This window comes from Lithobates pipiens, unplaced genomic scaffold (genome assembly GCF_037356315.1).
Source record: "Lithobates pipiens isolate NorthernLeopardFrog02 unplaced genomic scaffold, aLitPip1_a1.2 Scaffold_8, whole genome shotgun sequence".
Taxonomy (NCBI): domain Eukaryota; kingdom Metazoa; phylum Chordata; class Amphibia; order Anura; family Ranidae; genus Lithobates; species Lithobates pipiens.
The window spans coordinates 13,948,826-13,970,421 of record NW_027507903.1 but is presented as its reverse complement, the minus strand read 5'-3'; the positions used below and the strand labels follow the sequence as shown (position 1 = coordinate 13,970,421).

At 49.3% G+C, this 21,596-nt stretch overlaps 1 protein-coding gene across 1 annotated transcript in view; it reads left to right on the top strand.

The window, feature by feature from the left end:
- Nucleotides 1–15,623: 15,623 nt before the first annotated feature.
- LOC143963426 (uncharacterized) overlaps nt 15,624–21,596 on the top strand; it is a gene marked incomplete in the record, with an annotated part of 86,618 nt that continues 80,645 nt past the window's right edge. Inside the window, 1 exon segment of the mRNA XM_077473057.1 lies at nt 15,624–15,728. Coding sequence (XP_077329183.1) covers nt 15,695–15,728 — 34 coding nt within the window.

Genomic DNA, 21,596 nt, shown 5'->3' with positions numbered 1-21,596 from the left:
CGCCCAGCCGCCGCAGATTTGCTGCAGCAGATTGGCACGGCTGGGCGCAACAACGTCATGTTACGTTGCTTTGCCCTGTGGCCACTAGGGGCACGCGCGTGACGCTGCTCGCCCCCTGAGCCGATGCGAGTGCCCAGCGATCGCTTGTGACACAGCGAGAACCAGAAACCGTGTGTGTAAACACTCAGATCCCGGTTCTCTAAAGGGGCAGAAGAGACAGATCGTGTGTTTGTACAAAGTATGAACAGCGATCTGTCATCTCCCCTACACAGTCCCCCCTTGATCGCCCCCTAGTGTTAATCCCTATCCCTCCCAGTGACATTTTTACAATAATCAGTGCATTTTTATAGCACAAATACAGTGCCAAAAGAAAAATAGTGCCAAAAGTGTTCGACGTGTCTGCCATAATGTCTCAGTACCGATAAAAATCGCAGATCGGCGCCATTACTAGTAAAAAAAAAATAATAATAATGATGAAAATGCCATATGTGGCAAGTGGTTAGGTTGTATGTACTCCATATACTGTGCTTGGGGCAGCGGCCTCTCCTGACCACCCGCCCCCCCCAGCCCTGACCCTGCCTCATACTGATGATCACCGCCTATTGCTCAAGTCTAAAAATGACACGAATAGTCGATCGAAACATTGGCTCCAAAGAAGATAGCACTGGATTGGTGGACAGTATTTGTAGCTGCTTTTCTGAAGGCGCTTGGAGCTCCTCTTTAAGCCAAATGAGTTCTTGACAGTTAACTTTTTTTTTAGTTCCTCCCATTGGCCCCTTGTCTATTATTGAATTATAAATTCATATTATTTCTATAAGGAAAGGTGTACATTGAAAAAGGGCTTACTTTCATTTCTATATTAGTATATACATAAAGGGGCAGGGGATTCCACAATATATTACACAGATCTGCCCAAAAAAAAACACTGATAACCGTCTTGCATTGCTGCCAATGCGTTCTGTGGCAAACCCAGCCCCCATTCCTGCCAACTAGATATACCTGTAAAGGAGACCCGTCTCCTCTATAATGAGATTATTATGTACTTGCATTCATGTAATGCATTGCGGCTTACCAATCTTTTAGATTGGGTGGCTGCATTAGTTTTTTTTTTTTTTTGGCTTTTCCCCCCCTCTGTCTTCACCTGGTGATCTGGCCATTTACATACCCCATTTTGGACGAAGGCGCACAGCCTCTGGACAGCAACCTTGTCAGTCGGGGGGGGGGAGTGTTAGATGGACTAGCAGATTTAGATACACTAACAGATTGAAGCCAAACTCCAGCTAATACTTTATAAGCAGTTACAGCTAATTTGTTTTCCTTTTAACCAGTTCCCGACTGGCTCGTGCACATATACTGCGGCACAAGGGCAGCGCTGCGCGAAACCTCGTACGGCTACGGGGTTCCCTTTAGGAGCCGCCAGAGGGCGGGGGGATCCGTTGCGCATGGCCGGTGATTGCGTGCATGAGAGCCAACATGGGATTTGCCTGTGTAAACACACAAATCTGTCAGAGGAGAGGAGACATGTCGTTTGTTCCTACTAAGTAGGAACAACGATATGTCTCCTCTCCTAGTCCCCATACAGTTAGAACACACTGAGGGAACACACATTTAACCGCTTGATCGCCCCTTAGTGTTAACCCCTTCCCTGCCAGTGACATTTATACAGTAATCAGTACATTTCTATAGCACTGATCGCTGTATAAGTGTCAATGGTCCCAAAAATGTGTCAAAAGTGTCCGATCCATCCGTCGCAATGCCGCAGTCATACTAAAAAAAAAAAAAAACGCAGATCTCTGCCATTATTACCGTGTTTCCCCTGAAAATAAGCCCGGGTCTTATATTAATTTTGGAAACAAGGTGTCCAATCTGTCCATCACAATGTCGCAGTACCACTAAAAATTGCAGATCACCACCATTACTAGTAAAAAAATAAATTAAAAAAAAGCCAGAAATCTTTCCTATAGTTTGTAGACACTATAACATTTGCGCAAACCAATCAATATACGCTTATTGCGATTTTTTTTTTTACCAAAAATGTGTAGAAGAATACATATTGGCCTAAACTGATGAAGAAATAAAAAAAAAAAAAAGCAATTTGGGGGATATTATAGAAAAAAGTAAAAATATTGTTGTTTTTTTTCAAAATTGTCGCACTTTTTCATTTATAGCGCAAAAAATAAAAAACGCAGAGGTGATCAAATACCGCCAAAAGAAAGCTCTATTTGTTTGGGTACAGCATTGCATGACTGCGCAATTGCCAGTTAAAGCGACGCATGTGCCAAATTGTAAAAAGTGCTCTGGTCTTTTTCGGGGGCTGAAGTGGTTAAGATAAAGATTTTACATGGATAAATAAAAGCTGATCGTTGTAAGCACCCCTGTCAGTGGTAAATGCCTGTCAACCAATACATTTGCAAGAAAGCGTGTTCTTTTTGAAAACAACAGACTTGCTGGCCAAATCACCAGATGAAAATAGAAGAAAGTGTAAAACAAGAAAACGAATGCAGCCGTCACATCTAAGAATTGGTAAGCTTCAATATAATAAATGTTTGCTTCTGGGTTTAATCCCGCTTTAAAGACATATGTAGAGAGAAACAGTATACAACAACAACCCATCACAAATAACTAGGAAGAACAGGGAGGGTTCATTTCCAGGTGATTTTTTTATTTTTTTTGCAAAAGTAAAAAAGTAGGTAATTGTCACTTCATCATCACATCTGCCAAAAACTGCAAAGCCGTACTTTACAACTGATAATAGGAAGTCATTTAGAGCTTTTATAGATTAATGTTACATGCGTTAATCATGTAAGAAGATACACAAATCTTATCATCTAAAGATCATATCAGCTAAAGAGCTCCTTGCTGTCACTGGTCCAGAAAAGAGATTTAAGGAGTCATAATAATCTTGGCCACTAGATGTCAGTACAGAATCTTTTTTTGTTTTCTTTTATTTTTTTTTACCTTAATATTTTTGTTATTTAAATAGGTGTTCCAATAATTACACAATATAGGTATGTATACATATGGAGAAGTTTAACAGCAATTTTATCATTTTTTGCACATATGTTAAAATTAGCATATTCTGAAAATGGTCAGCAGAGGGAAGCATGAAGTGCTCTAGAATTTCCTGGTAGAGGGCTGCGCTGACTTTGGACTTGATAATACACAGTGGACCGACACCAGCAGGTGACACTGCTCCCCAAATCATCACTGACTGTGGAAACTTCACACTGGACCTCATGCAACTTGGATTCTGCGCCTCTCCACTCTTCCTCCAGACCATTGTTTCTCAACCTGGGGGGGTCGAGACCCCCTCGGGGGGTTGAATGATGATTTGCCAGGGGTCACCGAATCCTGGGCTGTTCCTGATGCTCGTACCGCTCTCTCAGCCTTTTCGTGGCCGCCCCCCTGGGCTGTTCCTGGAGCCCGCAGCCGCCCATTCAGTTCACGGCATGTCTGGGAGAGACTAGAGGTCAGCTGACTGGTGAGGAATGTGAAGTGGGAGGGGCCTGAGGAGACCCTATGTCCTGATTTCGGCATAGGTGTCACTGCTGCTAGTCACCACAGAGCTGGGCACACAGTAACACTACTTGTGATTAGAGTCCCCACTACAGTTCTCAGATCAGCAGATGACCTTGATCAAGGGCACCTATGTTGGCTGATCAGAACTTCCCCGCCAGCACTGCCACTCATTCCAACTCCCCGCCAGCACTGCCACTCGTCCCAACTCCACACCAGCACTGCCACTCATCCCAACTCCCCCCCAGCACTGCCATTCTTACCAACTCCCCACCAGCACTGTCACTCATCCCAACTCCCCGCCAGCGCTGTCACTCATCCCAACTCCCCCCCAGCACTGCCACTCATCCCAACTCCCCGCCAGCACTGCCACTCATCCCAACTCCTCCCCAGCACTGCCACTCGTCCCAACTCCACACCAGCACTGCCACTCATCCCAACTCCCCCCCAGCACTGCCATTCTTACCAACTCCCCACCAGCACTGTCACTCATCCCAACTCCCCGCCAGCGCTGTCACTCATCCCAACTCCCCCCCAGCACTGCCACTCATCCCAACTCCCCGCCAGCACTGCCACTCATCCCAACTCCTCCCCAGCACTGCCACTCGTCCCAACTCCACGCCAGCGCTGTCACTCATCCCAACTCCCCCCCAGCACTGACACTCATCCCAACTCCCCGCCAGCACTGCCACTCATCCCAACTCCTCCCCAGCACTGCCACTCGTCCCAACTCCACGCCAGCACTGCCACTCGTCCCAACTTCCCGCCAGCACTGCCACTCATCCCAACTCCCCCCCAGCACTGCCACTTGTCCCAACTCCCCACCAGCACTGCCACTGATCCCAACTCCCCCCAGCACTGCCACTCATCCCAACTCCCCCCCAGCACTGCCACTCATCCCAACTCCCCCCCAGCACTGCCACTCATCCCAACTCCCCCCCAGCACTGCCACTCATCCCAACTCCCCCCCAGCACTGCCACTCATCCCAACTCCCCGACAGCACTGCCACTCATCCCAACTCCCGACAGCACTGCCACTCATCCCAACTCCCCCCCAGCACTGCCACTCATCCCAACTCCCCCCCAGCACTGCCACTCATCCCAACTCATCCCAACTCCCCGACAGCACTGCCACTCATCCCAACTCCCCGCCAGCACTGCCACTCATCCCAACTCCCAACAGCACTGACACTCATCCCAACTCCCCCCAGCACTGCCACTCATCCCAACTCCCCCCCAGCACTGCCACTCATCCCAACTCCCCCCCAGCACTGCCACTCATCCCAACTCCCCCCCAGCACTGCCACTCATCCCAACTCCCCGCCAGCACTGCCACTCATCCCAACTCCCCCCCAGCACTGCCACTCATCCCAACTCCCCCTCAGCACTTCCACTCATCCCAACTCCCAACAGCACTGCCACTCATCCCAACTCCCCCCCCAGCACTGCCACTCATCCCAACTCCCCGCCAGCACTGCCACTCATCCCAACTCCCTGCCAGCACTGACACTCATCCCAACTCTCCGCCAGCACTGCCACTCATCCCAACTCCCCCCCAGCACTGACACTCATCCCAACTCCCCCCCAGCACTGCCACTCATCCAAACTCCCCCCCAGCACTGACACTCATCCCAACTCCCCGACAGCACTGCCACTCATCCCAACTCCCAACAGCACTGCCACTCGTCCCAACTCCCCGCCAGCACTGCCACTCGTCCCAAATCCACGACAGCACTGCCACTCGTCCCAACTCCCCGCCAGCACTGCCACTCATCCCAACTCCCCCCAGCACTGCCACTCCTCCCAACTCCCCCCCCAGCACTGCCACTCCTCCCAACTCCCCCCCAGCACTGCCACTCCTCCCAACTCCCCGACAGCACTGACACTCATCCCAACTCCCCGACAGCACTGCCACTCATCCCAACTCCCCCCCAGCACTGCCACTCATCCCAACTCCCCCCCCAGCACTGCCACTCATCCAAACTCCCCGACAGCACTGCCACTCATCCCAACTCCCAACAGCACTGCCACTCATCCCAACTCCCCGACAGCACTGCCACTCATCCCAACTCCCCGCCAGCACTGCCACTCATCCCAACTCCCCAACAGCACTGCCACTCATCCCAACTCCCCCCCCCCCCCCAGCACTGCCACTCATCCCAACTCCCCCCATCAAGGAGTAAGAGAAGGAATAAAAATAGAGAATACATGGAAGGGAAAGGAAAAGAGGGTGAGAAACAAAGAAAAGGAGAGAGAAAAAATAAGAGAAAGAACAAGAAAGACGGCTAGGATGGAGGGAAACAAGAAATTAGGATAGAAAGAGATAAAAGGGAAAGAAAGGAGAACAAAGAGTGGTACATCCTAAAATTTACCATAAGTGGGTTTAATACTGTACGAGTGGAAGGGACTCAGGGAGCGCTAAATGTCCACGGGTTAGGGGCACAAATTACTTGTCTTGCCTTGGGTGGCGACAACCCACACTACGAAAATTTCCCTTCGCTTCACAATACTGGGAAAGAGCAAAAAAAGATAGGACGGCCGCACTCCATTAAGGCACCTTTTATTAAAGTCAGATCATTGCTTCACAATCCTCTCAAGGCTCCGGTTATCCCTGTTGTTTGTGCAGCTTTTTCTACCACACTTTTTCCTTCCACTCAACTTTCCATAAATATGCTTGGATACAGCACTCTGTGAACAGCCAGCTTCTTTAGCAGTGACCTTTTGTGACTTACCCTCTTTGTGGAGGGTGTCAATGACTGTCTTCTGGACAACTGTCAAGTCACCAGTCTTCCCCATGATTGTGTAACCTACTGAACCAGACTGAGAGACCAATTAAAGGCTCAGGAAACCTTTACAGGAATTTGGAGGTAATTAGCTTATTAAAGTGTGACACTGAGTCTTCAATATTCTACTTTTTCACAATACTCTAACTTTATGAGATACTGAGTTTTTCACTAGCTGTAATGCCGTGTACACACGGCCGGACTTTTCAACAGCAAAGGTCTGACGGAATGAATCTGTCGGACAATTCGATCGTGTGTGGGCTTCATTGGACCTTTGTTGTCTCAAAATCAGACGGACTTCAGATTTAGAACATGTTTCAAATCTTTCCGACGGACTCGAGTCCGGTCGAAAAAATCAGTACGTCTGTATGCTGGTCCGACGGACGAAAACTGACGCTAGGGCAGCGATTGGCTGCTGGCTATGAACTTCCTTATTCTAGTCCAGTCATACGTCATCACGGTCGAATCCGTCAGACTTTGGTGTGATTGTGTGTGGCCAAGTCTGTTCGTTCGGAAAGTCTGTCAAAAGTCCACTGAAAGTCAGGAAGACTGTCGGGCCTAGTCTACCGGAAAGCCATAATCATCAAAATTAAAAGAAAGAAATGGTTGAAGTGTATCACTCTGCGTGTAACAAATCTATATAATATATATGAGTTTCACTTTTTGAATTGAATTACTGAAATAAATAAACTTTTTGATCATCTAATTTTATGAGATTCATCTGTATAGCCAAGAGGTCCACCCAGGGCCGTTTTTAAGGCAGGGCAAAAGGAGCAGCTACCCTGGGCCCTGTCATTGTTGTGGGGCCCAAAGCAGCTGCCTCATACTTGCCAACTATCCTGGTTTATATTCCCTTGAGGTTTTAGTCCTGTGTTGTGTCCCAATATCTCAGTGTGAAGTGCTGCTACTAATGCTGCCCAGCTCTGCCCTATTGTTGTGTACAGATGACTCACCTGCAGACTCTGTGTTTACATGAAAATTACTGGCATTCATATGTAAATAGTGGTGGCATTCATATGTAAATAGGAGATCTCATACCTCCCCTCGGGGGTGGGTGATATGTATATATGCCCTCCTGAAGTCATATCCACAGTACTCTCTAGCAACCAATCAACAAGCAGAAATCATGTGCTGTAACCTCTAGCAACTAATCAGTGAGTCGTAATGTGTGCTGTAACCTCTAGCAACCAGTCAGTGAGCGGTAATGATACACTGTAACCTCTGGCAACCAATGGCAATAGCTACCTGATCTAATTCAGTAAACTGATTTTGAGTCTAGCTGCTATTTATTGTATGTCTCAGAGCAAAGCTGCATGGGGTGGGGGGCCAAGAAACATTTTGCCCAGGGTCCAATCAATATTAAAGAAGGCCCTGGGTCCATCTATGGGTGTATTTGGTAAATCTGTCCTGTGCTATGTGGATGAGCGCCCCAATCCTCCTCTTCTGGGATCCCCCAGAGGCGCTGATAGCTCCTCCCCACATCGTATAACCCCCTAGGAGAAGCACTCTCCATAGACGCAGAATGCCGGACTCGGCCTCGCCCCCCCGGTGCCCACATCATTGTATTTGATTGACAGCAGTGGGAGCCAATGGCTGCGCTGATATCAATCTATCCAATCAGGAGTCAGGACAATGGGCAGAGGGGAAGAGCGTGGGAATTACGGGGCTCAGTTGAGTAAAACAGGGGGGGGGGGGGTCAGTGACAGAAGTTTTTTTCACCTTAATACATAGGATGCATTAAGGTGATAAAACACAAAAGGTTTACTACCCCTTTAAAGTGGTTGTAAACTCCTTTTTTACAACTTTATGCTACAGGTAAGCTTATAATAAGGCTTACCTGTAGCTACCCAGGATATCTCCTAAACCTGCACAGTGTAGGAGATATCCCCTGTCCCCTGCATGTGCCGATGTCATCAGCACATGCGCACTGGGGCAAACTGAAGCAATGGCACCTATGTGCAGTTTCTTCAGTCTGCATGCCATTATCGGCGGCTCCCGTGCGGGAGTGACGTCATCGCGGCTCCCTCCAATCACAGCGCTGGAGCCGCAATACCTGGAAGTAACTACAGGGTGACATGTCGGTGGCCGGAGGGGGAGACGTGGACCGCTGTGGGGGCTTTGATCTGTGGTAAGTATTTCATAATGAGCTAGTATGCTATGCACATTAGCTCATTATGCCTTTGTCTTGCAGGGTTTTTTTCTTTTTTGTTCTTTTTATGAGGGTTTACTTCCTCTTTAAGTCTAGTACACACTGGCAGCTGATTGGCCGGCTTCTGTCCGATCGGATGCAGTACACACTGGCTGAATGTCGGATGGTTTCTATTGTACCGGCCGATGCCACCCGACATTTGGCCTGTATGTGTGGGGCTTTAGCCACCAGCCTTGGACAGTGGGGGTGTTTGGATAGCCAGCGGACAAGTATGTACATCCAAGGGTGTGTATAGCAAAGGATTTAAAATACAGTAAAACCTTGGTTTGAGTGTAACTTGGTTTGGGAGCGTTTTGCAAGACAAGTAAAAATTTTTAATAAATTTTGACTTGATAAACAAGTGATGTCTTGATATACAAGTAGCGCCATGTCACAACAGAGTATAAAAGGGAAGAGAGGCGCCTCTAAGTGTAGCAATATGGTTACATTTAATGAAGGTACAACATTTAGCAACTCACATGGATGATAAAACAGGCACATCTAAGTATGCAGGCATCCGGGGTAAAAATGTCTAGGTAGACCATCCTCCGCACCGCCATCGACGTCGTCCCTTCCACACTGCACTCCACGAGCGCTTCAAGCCTCGACTTTCAGATCGGCTCTACTGTAGGGTAGTCTTCCCGGTCATGATTGCAGGCGGTGAGAGCCTGGCAGTGCGGAGGACGGTCTATGTGGACAACTTTACATGGAATGCCTGAATACTTAGATGTACCTGTTTTAATCATCAACCATGTGAGTTGCTAAATGTTGTACCTTCAGTAAATGTAACCATATTGCTACACTTAGAGGCGCCTCTCTTCTCTTTTATATTCTGGAGCTCCGGCTGGATTTTCCCCTTTACCTTTCCATTTGTGGATGGACATTTTATGGATACACAACCTGGTCACATTGCTGTAATCTTTTTATATGGACTATCAGTTGAAGGATTTATGAATAAATGGTTGTGGAACAAATCATTTGAGTTTCCATTATTTCTAATGGGGAAATTTGCTTTGATATATGAGTGCTTTGGTTTACAAGCATGTTTCCGGAATGAATTCTGCTCACAATCCAAGGTTTTACTGTACGGTATTGCTCCCGAGGAATGGACAATATGGTGGGGAGGTATAGAGAAGGGGTGTCAGTCTAGGGCTCAGCTAGAAATGGCTTGCGTTGCCATTAAAGCTGTGTTCGCATCTTCACATCTCTGAGCGTGCGGCAAGTCCCATCACGCTTCAGAAACACGCATCGCGATTGCATTTGCCATTATGGCGACGCAAGCCAGATGCGCGTTTGCAGCATATTTCCAAAATGTGCAGTAAAGCCTGCATTTTTTTGTAGGGGTTGCCGCACATTCGGAAATGCGCAGATGTGAACGCAGCCTAATCCTCAATGACACTCTAATCACGGTTATCAGACGCGTGTTTTGTAGCGTGACAAAACACGCTACAAACATGCCAAAATGTGCACTGAAAAAACATGAGGTGCCCCGTGACCGAAAAAGTTCTTGAGATACTTTGGGGCTTTGGGGGGTCAGTCTGGGAGGAGGGGAGTGTTAAAGCGGAACTTTGGATATTAAAACATTGTTTTCCTGCCAGTAAATCCCTTATACAGCCCACTTCCTGTGTCCTGTCTGGTCATTAGCCTAGGTTTATGGCATCATGCACAGCTCTCTATCTCACTTCTGTGAGACTTTGCCAGGAAGGAAGGGGGGATGAGTCATACGAGGGCCAATGAGAGATGCAGAGCTAGAGGTGTGCCTCTGTGTGTCTGTATAAATCCAGGAAGTGAACAGGCAGCAGCTTCGGCTGCCCACAGTTAAAATGGATGTCGCCAGACTCAGTGGAGGGAGATTTCTGCAGCACATTTGGCAAGTACAGAATCACAGTATATATAAAATAATATGCAAAGTGGTTGGAGGGAAGCTTCAGAATGACAAAGATGTTTATAATTAGAAATTATGTGAGCAGACTGCAGTCCCTCTTTAAATGTATTAGCAGATTTAAATACACTAACAAATTAAAGCCAAACTCCAGCTCACATTTTATAATCAGTTACAACAAACTGTTTTTTGTTGTTTTTTTCCTTTTGGGATAAAGGTTGTACATCAATAAATAAAAGATGATCATTTTAAACACCCCTGCCAGTGATAAATGTTTTGTCTCATCCATGTAAACTGATACATTCTGAGAGAGAGCTTGTGATTTTGAAAAACAACAGACTTGCTTGCTTGGTTAACAAGATGAGAAAGAGTTAAAAAGAAAACAAATACATCCATCACATCTAAGGCTCGGTTCACACAGGACGCGGCACGACTTGCAGCGCCGCGACCTCAGCGGCGACTTGCAAAACGACTTCTGTATAGAAGTCAATGCAAGTCGCCCGAAGTCGCCGCCAAAGTAGTACAGGAACCTTTTTTCTAAGTCGGAGCGACTCGAGTCGCTCCTATTAGAACGGTTCCGTAGTACAGAACGGGGGCGACTTGTCAGGCGGCGAAGTCGCCTGGACAAGTCGCCTCTGTGTGAACCGAGCCTTAGAAACGCAAGCTGTTTGCTGTCAACACAAGCTGGTTGTCTGTATTCCTTGCCTCATACTGACAGAGTGAGGACGGGAGAAGAGATCCAGTAACCAACTTAGGTTAAATGCACTGATTATCAGTGTCTTGATTATCAGTGCAGTCCCAACAGTGCCCATCAATGCTGCCCATCAGTGCCTCCTATCAATGCCCATCATTGCTGCCTATTAGTGCCACCTTTCAGTACCTATCAGGGTCACCTATCAGTGCCCCCTATCAGTGCAAACCAGTGCCGTCCATCAGTGCACACCAGTGCCGCCTCATCAGTGTCACCTTTCAGTGCTGCCCATCAGTGCCGTCTACCAGTGCCGTTTACCATTGCCCTTCGGTGCTGCCTATAGATGCCCATCAGTGCCCATCACTGTCACCTATCAGTGCTGCCTATCAGTGCAGCCTCAGCACTGCACACCAGTTCTGCCTCAACAGTGCCACCTATCAGTGCCTATGAGTGCCACCTATCAGTGCAAACCAGTGCTGCCCATCAATGCACAGTGGTGCCGCCTCATCAGTGTCACCTTTCAGTGCTGCCCATCAGTGCTGTCTACTAGTACCCCTCAGTGCTGCCTATCAGTGCCACCTATTTGTGCCCTTCAGTGCTGCCTATAGGTGCCCATCAGTGCCCATCACTGTCACCTATCAGTGCCGCCTATCAGTGCAGCCTCATCAGTGCACACCAGTGCTACCTCATCAGTGCCAATCAGTGCCACCTATCAGTGCAGCCTCATTAGGGCCCATCAGTGCAGCCTAATCAGTGCCCGTTAGTGTAGCCTTATTAGTGCTCATCAGTGGAGCCTTATCAGTGCCCATCAGTGCAGCCTTATCAGTGCCGCCTTATTAGTGCCCATCAGTGCAGCAGAAAACTATGAAAAAAGTTTTGTTTTTCCAACTTTTATGTCTCTTTTTCATTTGTTTCGTGAAAAATAAAAAAAAACAGTGATGATTAAAGCAGGAGTCCTGCAATTTTTTTTTTTTTAGGAAATCAGCACACACAGGGCATTTGCCAAGCTTCAAAAAAGCATCACTGAAGTACCACAGAAGTATCAAAAGCACATCAAAGAAGCATGTTGAAGGCGGTAGGCGCTTAAAGTGGGGTGTCCCCTAAAAAACAAAAAATTAAGTCAGCAGCTACAAATACTGCAGCCATTGACTTTTAAAATAAGGACACTCACCTGTCCCAGGGTCCAGCGATGTCGGCACCCGGGGCCGAACCATCCCTCGGTCTTCGGATGCTGCTGCCGCCATCTTTGGTAAGGGAATCAGGAAATTAATCCTTGCAGCTTCACTTCCCGGTCCTCTACTGTGCATGCGCAAGTCATGCAGCGCAATCCGAATGGTCTCCGCTGTCTCTGGGACCCATGTGTGTCCCAGCAGACAGCGCGGCGTGACGGGAAGAGGCATAGACTCCCACTGTTGGTGCCGACATTGCTGGACCCTGGAATCCTGTATCGGTCCGGAGGAGAGGAGGAGGAGGAGGAGAAGACAGCAACGGCTCACTATTTTCATTGCTTGTGTCCCCCGTGCTCTGGCCGGCATGTTCAGTGTCCGGCGCCCTGTGATTAGGCGTATGGGGTCATGTGCAGAGGCAGGACTCCAGAAGCAACTGTGATCACAGACAGGCCAGCCCCACCGCTGCACATGACCCCCATACGCCCCAATCACAGGGCGCCAGACACTGAATATGGCAGCCAGAGCGTGGGGGACACAGGAAATTGAAATTATGGAAGCAGCCAGTAGTGACACACACTGGCGCAGAAATTCGCCCCCCTAAATATTGCACCCGGGGTTCACGGCCCCCTACGCACACCCCACACTACGCCACTGGGTGCAAATACCTGTTTTAGACAGGTATCTGCATCCCCCCCCCCCCCGAAAGGTGCCAAATGTGACACCGGAGGGGGGGGGGGGGGTCTGAAAAGCGGAGGTTCAATTTTTGTGTTGTGAACCTCCACTTTAAATACCACCAAAGGAAAGCTCTATATGTGTCAAAAAAAGATACAAATTTCTTATGAGTACAGTGTAGCATGACCGCGCAATTGTCATCCAAAGTGTGACAGCGCTGAAAGCTGAAAAATGGCCTGGGCAGGAAGTGCGTAGTAGACAAGGGGTTAATCAGAAGGTATGACCACTATGGAATCACTTTTGATTGTAAGCGATCCTCTAAACTCCATCGATCCTGAAACTTCGCTCCTTTTTTAAAATAAATGGCTATCTGGTATTCTACGGTGTGACAAGCAGCCGTGTGGGGGGGGGGGGGGGGGGGGGGATCGTATATTTATCCAATAAAGTGCCAGATATATTACTTGCTGTCTGTGACCTTACTGGGGAGAAATTATTGCACTCATTGTGACAGGTTATTAGTGTATTAGGGACCCTTCTCCTGTAGTCCTAGATAACAAGCATCACCAGATTTTCAGATCTACATCATCAGATTTACTGGAAATGAGACACTAAACAGAGGAATCATTAGGAGATGTAGGAAAATAATAAACAAGCTCTACTGCTTATTATCCCTGGGAGCCGGACCCCGGGCTCTGACTCATATACCGCCACACTACAGCAATGATCCAATGAGGAAATCAGCCGCTCCTCCCTACCATCCATCACCGGGAATGTTTATTACATGTTGGAATACAGCAAATTACATGAAAATGCATTCTGACCAAGACAATTAGGAAGTGGTTGGGTCGGGCTTTATTCTGTCACAGGGCTACTTTACAGCGGCTGGGGGAGGAATATATGACTCAGGACATAACCTTGTAGGAAATCAGCCTCATAAATGTCCCTCAATCTATTCCAAACCTTACAGTTTGTTTTCTTCACTGAGCAGCCACATCCTGGGAAGAAAAGCCAGTTCCTTACCAGCATGCACATTGGTGGTCAGTGGGAAGAATGTCCCTTACATTGGTGGTCAGTGGGAAGAATCTTCCTTACATTGGTGGTCAGTGGGAAGAATGTCCCTTACATTGGTGGTCAGTGAGAAGAATGCTCCTTACATTGGTGATCAGTGAGAAGAATGCCCCTTACATTGGTGGTCAGTGGGAAGAATGCCCCTTACATTGGCGATCAGTGGGTAGAATGCCCCTTACATTGGTGGTCATTGGGAAGAATGTCCCTTACATTGGTGGTCATTGGGAAGAATGTCCCTTACATTGGTGGTCATTGGGAAGAATCTTCCTTACATTGGTGGTCAGTGAGAAGAATGTTCCTTACATTGGTGGTCAGTGGGAAGAATGCCCCTTACATTGGTGGTCAGTGGGTAGAATGCCCCTTACATTGGCGATCAGTGGGTAGAATGCCCCTTACATTGGTGGTCATTGGGAAGAATGTTCCTTACATTGGTGGTCATTGGGAAGAATCTTCCTTGCATTGGTGGTCAGTGGGAAGAATGCCCCTTACATTGGTGGTCAGTGGGTAGAATGCCCCTTACATTGGTGGTCAGTGGGTAGAATGCCCCTTACATTGGCGATCAGTGGGTAGAATGCCCCTTACATTGGTGGTCATTGGGAAGAATGCCCCTTACATTGGCGATCAGTGGGTAGAATGCCCCTTACATTGGTAGTCATTGGGAAGAATGCCCCTTACATTGGCGATCAGTGGGTAGAATGCCCTTACATTGGTAGTCAGTGGGAAGAATGCCCTTACATTGGTGGTCAGTGGGTAGAATGCCCCTTACATTGGCGATCAGTGGGTAGAATGCCCCTTACATTGGTGGTCATTGGGAAGAATGTTCCTTACATTGGTGATCAGTGGGTAGAATGCCCCTTACATTGGTAGTCAGTGGGAAGAATGTTCCTTACATTGGTGGTCAGTGGGAAGAATGCCCCTTACATTGGTGGTCAGTGGGTAGAATGCCCCTTACATTGGTGGTCAGTGGGTAGAATGCCCCTTACATTGGCGATCAGTGGGTAGAATGCCCCTTACATTGGTGATCAGTGGGTAGAATATTCCTTACATTGGTGATCAGTGGGTAGAATGCCCCTTACATTGGTGGTCAGTAGGTAGAATGCCCCTTACATTGGTGGTCAGTGGGTAGAATGCCCCTTACATTGGTGATCAGTGGGTAGAATGTCCCTTACATTGGCGATCAGTGGGTAGAATGGCCCTTACATTGGTGATCAGTGGGTAGAATGGCCCTTACATTGGTGATCAGTGGATAGAATCCCCCTTACATTGGTGATCAGTGGGTAGAATGCCCCTTACATTGGTGATCAGTGGGTAGAATGCCCCTTACATTGGTGGTCAGTGGGAAGAATGCCCCTTACATTGGTGATCAGTGGGTAGAATGCCCCTTACATTGACGATCAGTGGGTAGAATCCCCCTTACATTGGTGATCAGTGGGTAGAATGCCCCATTACATTGTATATTATAGTGTCATGTAGCAGTAATCTGTATTTGTTACAATTCTTTGGCTACTTTGTATATAAATAAAATGTAACAATCCGTGTAGCTTGTATGTTGTATGGGGATGGCACTGCCTGCACACCCCCCTCCCCGATCCCTCCCTCCACCCTCCGCTGCCCCTCCCGTGACGTCACAGGCTCCTGCGCACTGCCTCCGCTCGCCCCCTGGAGGGAGCAGACTGGCCGGGGAAGGGCTGACACCGGAGAGATGAGGCTGAGCTGAGCCGCACGATGGAGAGCGCATTGCTGTGCGATGATGAGATCTGTAAGTCGGCCGATGCATGGCTGGGGGGGGTCGGATTATTTCTGTAGAAATGAGTTGTCTATGGGGAGCAGCGTGCACCTGGGGGGGCTTCCCAGAGCCTGGATCGGGGGCTGGGGACGATCAGATCGGTGGTTGTCCCTGGGATCTGGGACTATGGTAGGGTTGCATCTTGTCCCTCTTATAGGGATCGCATGGAAACAATGGCAGGAAGGGCTGAGCCCACCAGGGACATGGGCAGCTCTGTGTGCCCAACACAGGAGGAAGGGGGCTTCCAGCACCGAACAGTCCATGGCCATCTGATCATCCATGGTCACATCTGTCCTCATCACTGGGGTCATCTGCTTCACAGGCGACACCAAGCTGGCCATACACAATTAGAGTTTCAATCGTGGAAAAATCGTTCATCTGAATATCCTTTCTCACCATCCTTGAGTCAACTCATTTTAGTGAAAAGCCCTTCTGGTGGCCATTCACACTTTGGTAAACGATCAATAGGAATAATCGATCTACACCGATCAGCCATTACATTATGACCACTGACAGGTGAGGTGAATAACACTGATAATGCTGTTATACTGGCACCTGAAAGTGGGTGGGAGATATTAGGCAGCAAGTGAACATGTTGTCCCTGAAATTGATGTGTTAAAAGCAGAGAAAATGGGCAAGTGTAAGGATTTGAGTGACTTTGACAAAAGCCAAGTTATAATGTCTTGGTCAGGGGTCTCCAAACTTTCTAAACAAAAGGGCTAGTCCTTCAGACTGGGGGGGGGGGGGGGGGGCGGCAGACTGGGATCCCTGGGCGTGGGAGTAAACAAATATTCATTGTGCCCCGTCATTGGTGTCAGTGGGAGGAATAGTGCCCCGTCATTGGTGTCAGTGGAGGAATAGTGCCCCATCATTGGTGTCAGTGGGTGAAATGGTGCCCGTGGTTGGTGTCAGCAGGGGAAATGGTGCCCCGTGGTTGGTGTCAGCAGGGAGAAATGGTGCCCCGTGGTTGGTGTCAGCGGGAGAAATGGTGCCCCCGTGGTTGGTGTCAGCGGGAGAAATGGTGCCCCGTGGTTGGTGTCAGCGGGGGAAATGGTGCCCCGTGGTTGGTGTCAGCGGGGGAAATGGTGCCCCGTGGTTGGTGTCAGCGGGGAAATGGTGCCCCGTGGTTGGTGTCAGCAGGGAGAAATGGTGCCCCGTGGTTGGTGTCAGCAGGGAGAAATGGTGCCCCGTGGTTGGTGTCAGCAGGGAGAAATGGTGCCCCGTGGTTGGTGTCAGCAGGGGAGAAATGGTGCCCCGTGGTTGGTGTCAGCAGGGAGAAATGGTGCCCCGTGGTTGGTGTCAGCAGGGAGAAATGGTGCCCCGTGGTTGGTGTCAGCAGGGAGAAATGGTGCCCCGTGGTTGGTGTCAGCAGGGAGAAATGGTGCCCCGTGGTTGGTGTCAGCAGGGAGAAATGGTGCCCCGTGGTTGGTGTCAGCAGGGAGAAATGGTGCCCCGTGGTTGGTGTCAGCAGGGAGAAATGGTGCCCCGTGTTGGTGTCAGGCAGGGAGAAATGGTGCCCCCGTGTTGGTCAGGGGAAAATGTGCCCGTGGTTGGTGTCAGGGGGGAAAATGGTGCCCCGTGTTGGTGTCAGCGGGGGAAATGGTGCCCCGTGGTTGGTGTCAGCGGGGGAAATGGTGCCCCGTGGTTGGTGTCAGCGGGGGAAATGGTGCCCCGTGGTTGGTGTCAGCGGGGGAAATGGTGCCCGTGGGTTGGTGTCAGCGGGGGAAATGGTGCCCCGTGGTTGGTGTCAGCGGGGGAAATGGTGCCCCGTGGTTGGTGTCAGGGGGAAATGGTGCCCCGTGGTTGGTGTCAGCGGGGGAAATGGTGCCCGTGGTTGGTGTCAGCGGGGAAATGGTGCCCCGTGGTTGGTGTCAGCGGGGGAAATGGTGCCCCGTGGTTGGTGTCAGCGGGGGAAATGGTGCCCCGTGGTTGGTGTCACGCGGGGGAAATGGTGCCCCGTGGTGGTGTCAGCGGGGGAAATGGTGCCCCGTGGTTGGTGTCAGCGGGGAAATGGTGCCCGTGGTGGTGTCAGCGGGAGGAATCTTGCCTGATCATTGACATTAGTGGGAGGAATAATGTTCCACCTATTATTTCTACTACTACTGATAAGTGTATGGTTGATAACCTATTCGATCGATATATCACACACTGGGAAGGGCATTTCAATCCATAGTTGGAAGTTCTAACTTATCAGTCACACCTCTGTTGTCAGCATGCAATCCCAAATTCTGGTCGACCGAAATGCGATCATACCCCAACATTTCCATTGATGGTAACCACATGTAGGCATGCTGTGCAGGGCCGTCTTTAATATTGATTGGTCCCTGGGCAAAATTTTTCTTAGGGCCCCCCCTCCCCCATGCAATTTCGCTCTACACCTTCTCTGAGACATACAATAAATAGCAGCTAGACTTAAAATCAGTTTACTGTATCAGATCAGGCAGTGATTGTGATTGGTTGCCAAAGGTTAAAGCATATCATTACTGCTTACTGACTGGTTGCTAGAGGTTACAGCACTCCTTAAGGCTCACTGATTAGTTGCTAGAGGTTACAGCACATTTCTGCTTGTTGATTGGCTGCTAGAGATTACTGTACAGTAATACTGCTCACTGGTTGCTAGAGGTTACAGCACATCTTCTCCCTCACTGCAGGGGGGCATGATATACCTATGAATGCTGCCTTTATTTACATATCAGTGCAGTTGGCCTCAGCTATTTACATATGAATGCCAGTATTTACATGTAAACACAGGTCTGCAGGTAAGTCATCTGTACACACCAATAGGGCAGAGTTGGGCAGCATTAGTAGCAGCACAGGACTAAAACTTCAAGGGAATGTAAACTGGGATAGTTGGCAAGTATGAGGCAGCTGCTTTGGGCCCCACAAACAAATGACAGGACCCAGGGCAGCTGCCCCTTTTGCCCTGCCTTAAAGACGGCCCTGATGCTGCGTTGCCTTTTATCATGCAGTTTCCGGGAACATGCAAAGGATCTACAAACAAACCTGTGCTGGCCTCCTGTTTATCCTGCATTGATGCGCCCATGCGTTGTGCTGTAAAAAAAATTAGGGCTTGCTCTCCCCCCCCCCCCCCCACTGCAAACCAGTGCGATTCAACAGTAGGGGCATCTTCTGCCTGGCAACACTAGGGGCATCAGTTTGCATTGCAACCATGGCACCACCTGCCTAGAGTTTGCATGTTCTCTGTGTGGGTTTCCTGCAGATACTTTGGGGTTTTCCCACACATGCTTGTAGGCTAATTGGCTTCTGTCTCAATTGGCCTAGTATGGATAGGTATGAGCTGAGGAGCTTTGATTGTAAGCTCTTAGGCAGGGACTGTTGTGAGTGTACAATATACAGTATATGTGAAGGGCAGCGTAAATTGTTGGGGCTTAGAAGTACCCAAGATAAATTTGGGTTGAATTCTGGATTTGGTTGGCCATTTGTCTTCTCATTGGGGTGTCTTTATTTAGTAACTTATGGAGAAGAACTGATCAAGCATTCAGTAACCCATTCCAATCAATGACAGATCAACCTTCATAAATCCACTTGCACTGCTAAATGGTGCTATGCGATTGATTGGTATGGATATGAGCAACACAGTGGCTTAGTGGTAATTAGGGATGAACTGAGGTGTGTAGGAAACCTGTCTCAACAATAACGCCGGAAGCTGTAAAAGCTGACAGCCAATTATAGGCCATGGAGGCAGTACAGGGAAAAGTTTGTCTAGGGCAGTCTACAAACTGCAGCCCGGGGGGCCCTTATCAGCCCACTGGGACACTATTCCTTCCACTGATACAAGACACTATTCCTACCCCTAATCCCAACAGTGGGGGCACTATTCTTCCCATTGTGGGCAATGATGAGACACTATTCCTTGCCCTGGTATCAACAATAGGGCACTATTCCTACCCCTAATCCCAACAATGGGGCACTATCTTTCCCATTGAGGCCAATGATGGGACACTATTCCTCCCATTTGCCACTAACTGCAGAGCCCTATTCTTCCCACTGACACCAATGATGGGGCACTATTCCTTGCCCTGGTATCAACAATAGGGCACTATGCCTAGCCCTATTCCCAACAATGGGACACTATTCTTCCCATTGAGGCCAATGATGGGACACTATTCTTCCCATTGAGGCCAATGATGGGACACTATTCCTCCCGTTGGCACCAACTGCAGGGCCCTCTTCTTCCCACTGACACCAATGATGGGGCACTATTCCTTGCCCTGGTATCAACAATAGGGCACTATTCCTAGCCCTAGTCCCAACAATGGGGCACTATTCTTCCCATTGGGGCCAATGATGGGACACTATTCCTCCCATTGGCACCAACTGCAGGGCCCTCTTCTTCCCACTGACACCAGTGATGGGGGCACTATTCCTTGCCTGGTATCAACAATGCAACACTATTTCTGCCGCTGAAACCAATGATGGGGCACAATTCCTTCCTCTCATACCAACAATGGGGACCTATTCTTCCAATGGCACCAATAATGGGCACTATTTCTTCCCTAATACCAACGATGGGGCAATATTCCTCCCGCTAATACAAATGATAGGGCATTCTTTACTCCTATTCATGCCAGGGCATTTTCTACTCGCACTGGACACAGTCCAACCCCCTCCTCAAAGTATGATGGACAATAAACTGGCCCTTTGTTCAGAAGTTTGGAGACCCCTGGTCTAGGACAAGGATGCAGAACTGTTACCCCTCCCTGCATGCTGTAGAATTAGTTTACTGCCCTGTGTCTCTGTCCTTTTTGCTCTGCTGTGCCCAGGGCAATTTTCCTCCTGCCCACCCCCTTGTCCCAACCCTGCGTTTGGGATAGGTCCACCTTTGTAGCCCAAGCCAGTGCTCCCATTATGATCTGTGCTCAACCATGTCACTGCTCAGCCTGGACTGTTGGCTCAGTTAGGGCAAGGATGCAGATTTTCGCCCCCTCCCTCACCGCTAGTGCATGCTGTAGAATTAGTTTACTGGCCTTTGTCCATTCTCTGACCTTTTGCTCCACTCTACCCAGGACAGCTTCCCTCCTGCCCACCCCTTGTCCCAGCTCTGAGTAGAGGCATTCTCCCATCACACAGCTGCAGGGGTGTTTATACTTGCAGCTATAGGAAGGGGGTTGCCTCCATTGCCTATGATTGGCTGGTGGCCAGGGGCGTAACTATAGGGGGTGCAGCAGTTGCAACCGCAACTGGGCCCTGTGCTGCAGGGGGGCCCATGCAGCCCCTCTACTTATGGCCAACAGCAGCATAGGCAGCTATGGGTACCAGTGCACCATGCACACGGGTGGCTGGAGGTGGAGGGTGACTAGCAGAGCTCCATGCTCGACTATCGCACTGGCTATTAGTTATGCATTCCCTGCATGACCTGTGTCCTCGGCCGGCTCCTCAGAGTACCCCTCTCCTGCTCCATGCATTGCTGCTCAGTCCGATGTCTGTTCTCCCCAGCCAGAGTACTGATACCAGTGGTGGAACTACAGGGCTCACAAAGGTCATACCTGTGACCACGCCCTGGAGTTCCACTGCCGGACTCGGAGGGAAGGGCCCTCGCTGGTGTTCAGGGGGGCCCTTCATGGTTTCTTGCATCGGGGCCCTGAGGTTCTAGTTACGCCACTGCTGGTGGCTGACAGCTTTTGGAAGTATGGCTCAGACGGGGAAAGGACTCGTGACCCGAGGTCATCACTGGCGGTGAACAATTCTGTTTTGCAGCACTGGAGTCTTCGGTTTAAATCTTGGGCTCGGACACTATCTGCATGGAGTTTGCTTGTTCTCCTTGTAAGGCATGTCTGCACATGTACGTGACGTCAGGCCAAGATGCCAGCATAGGAAAAC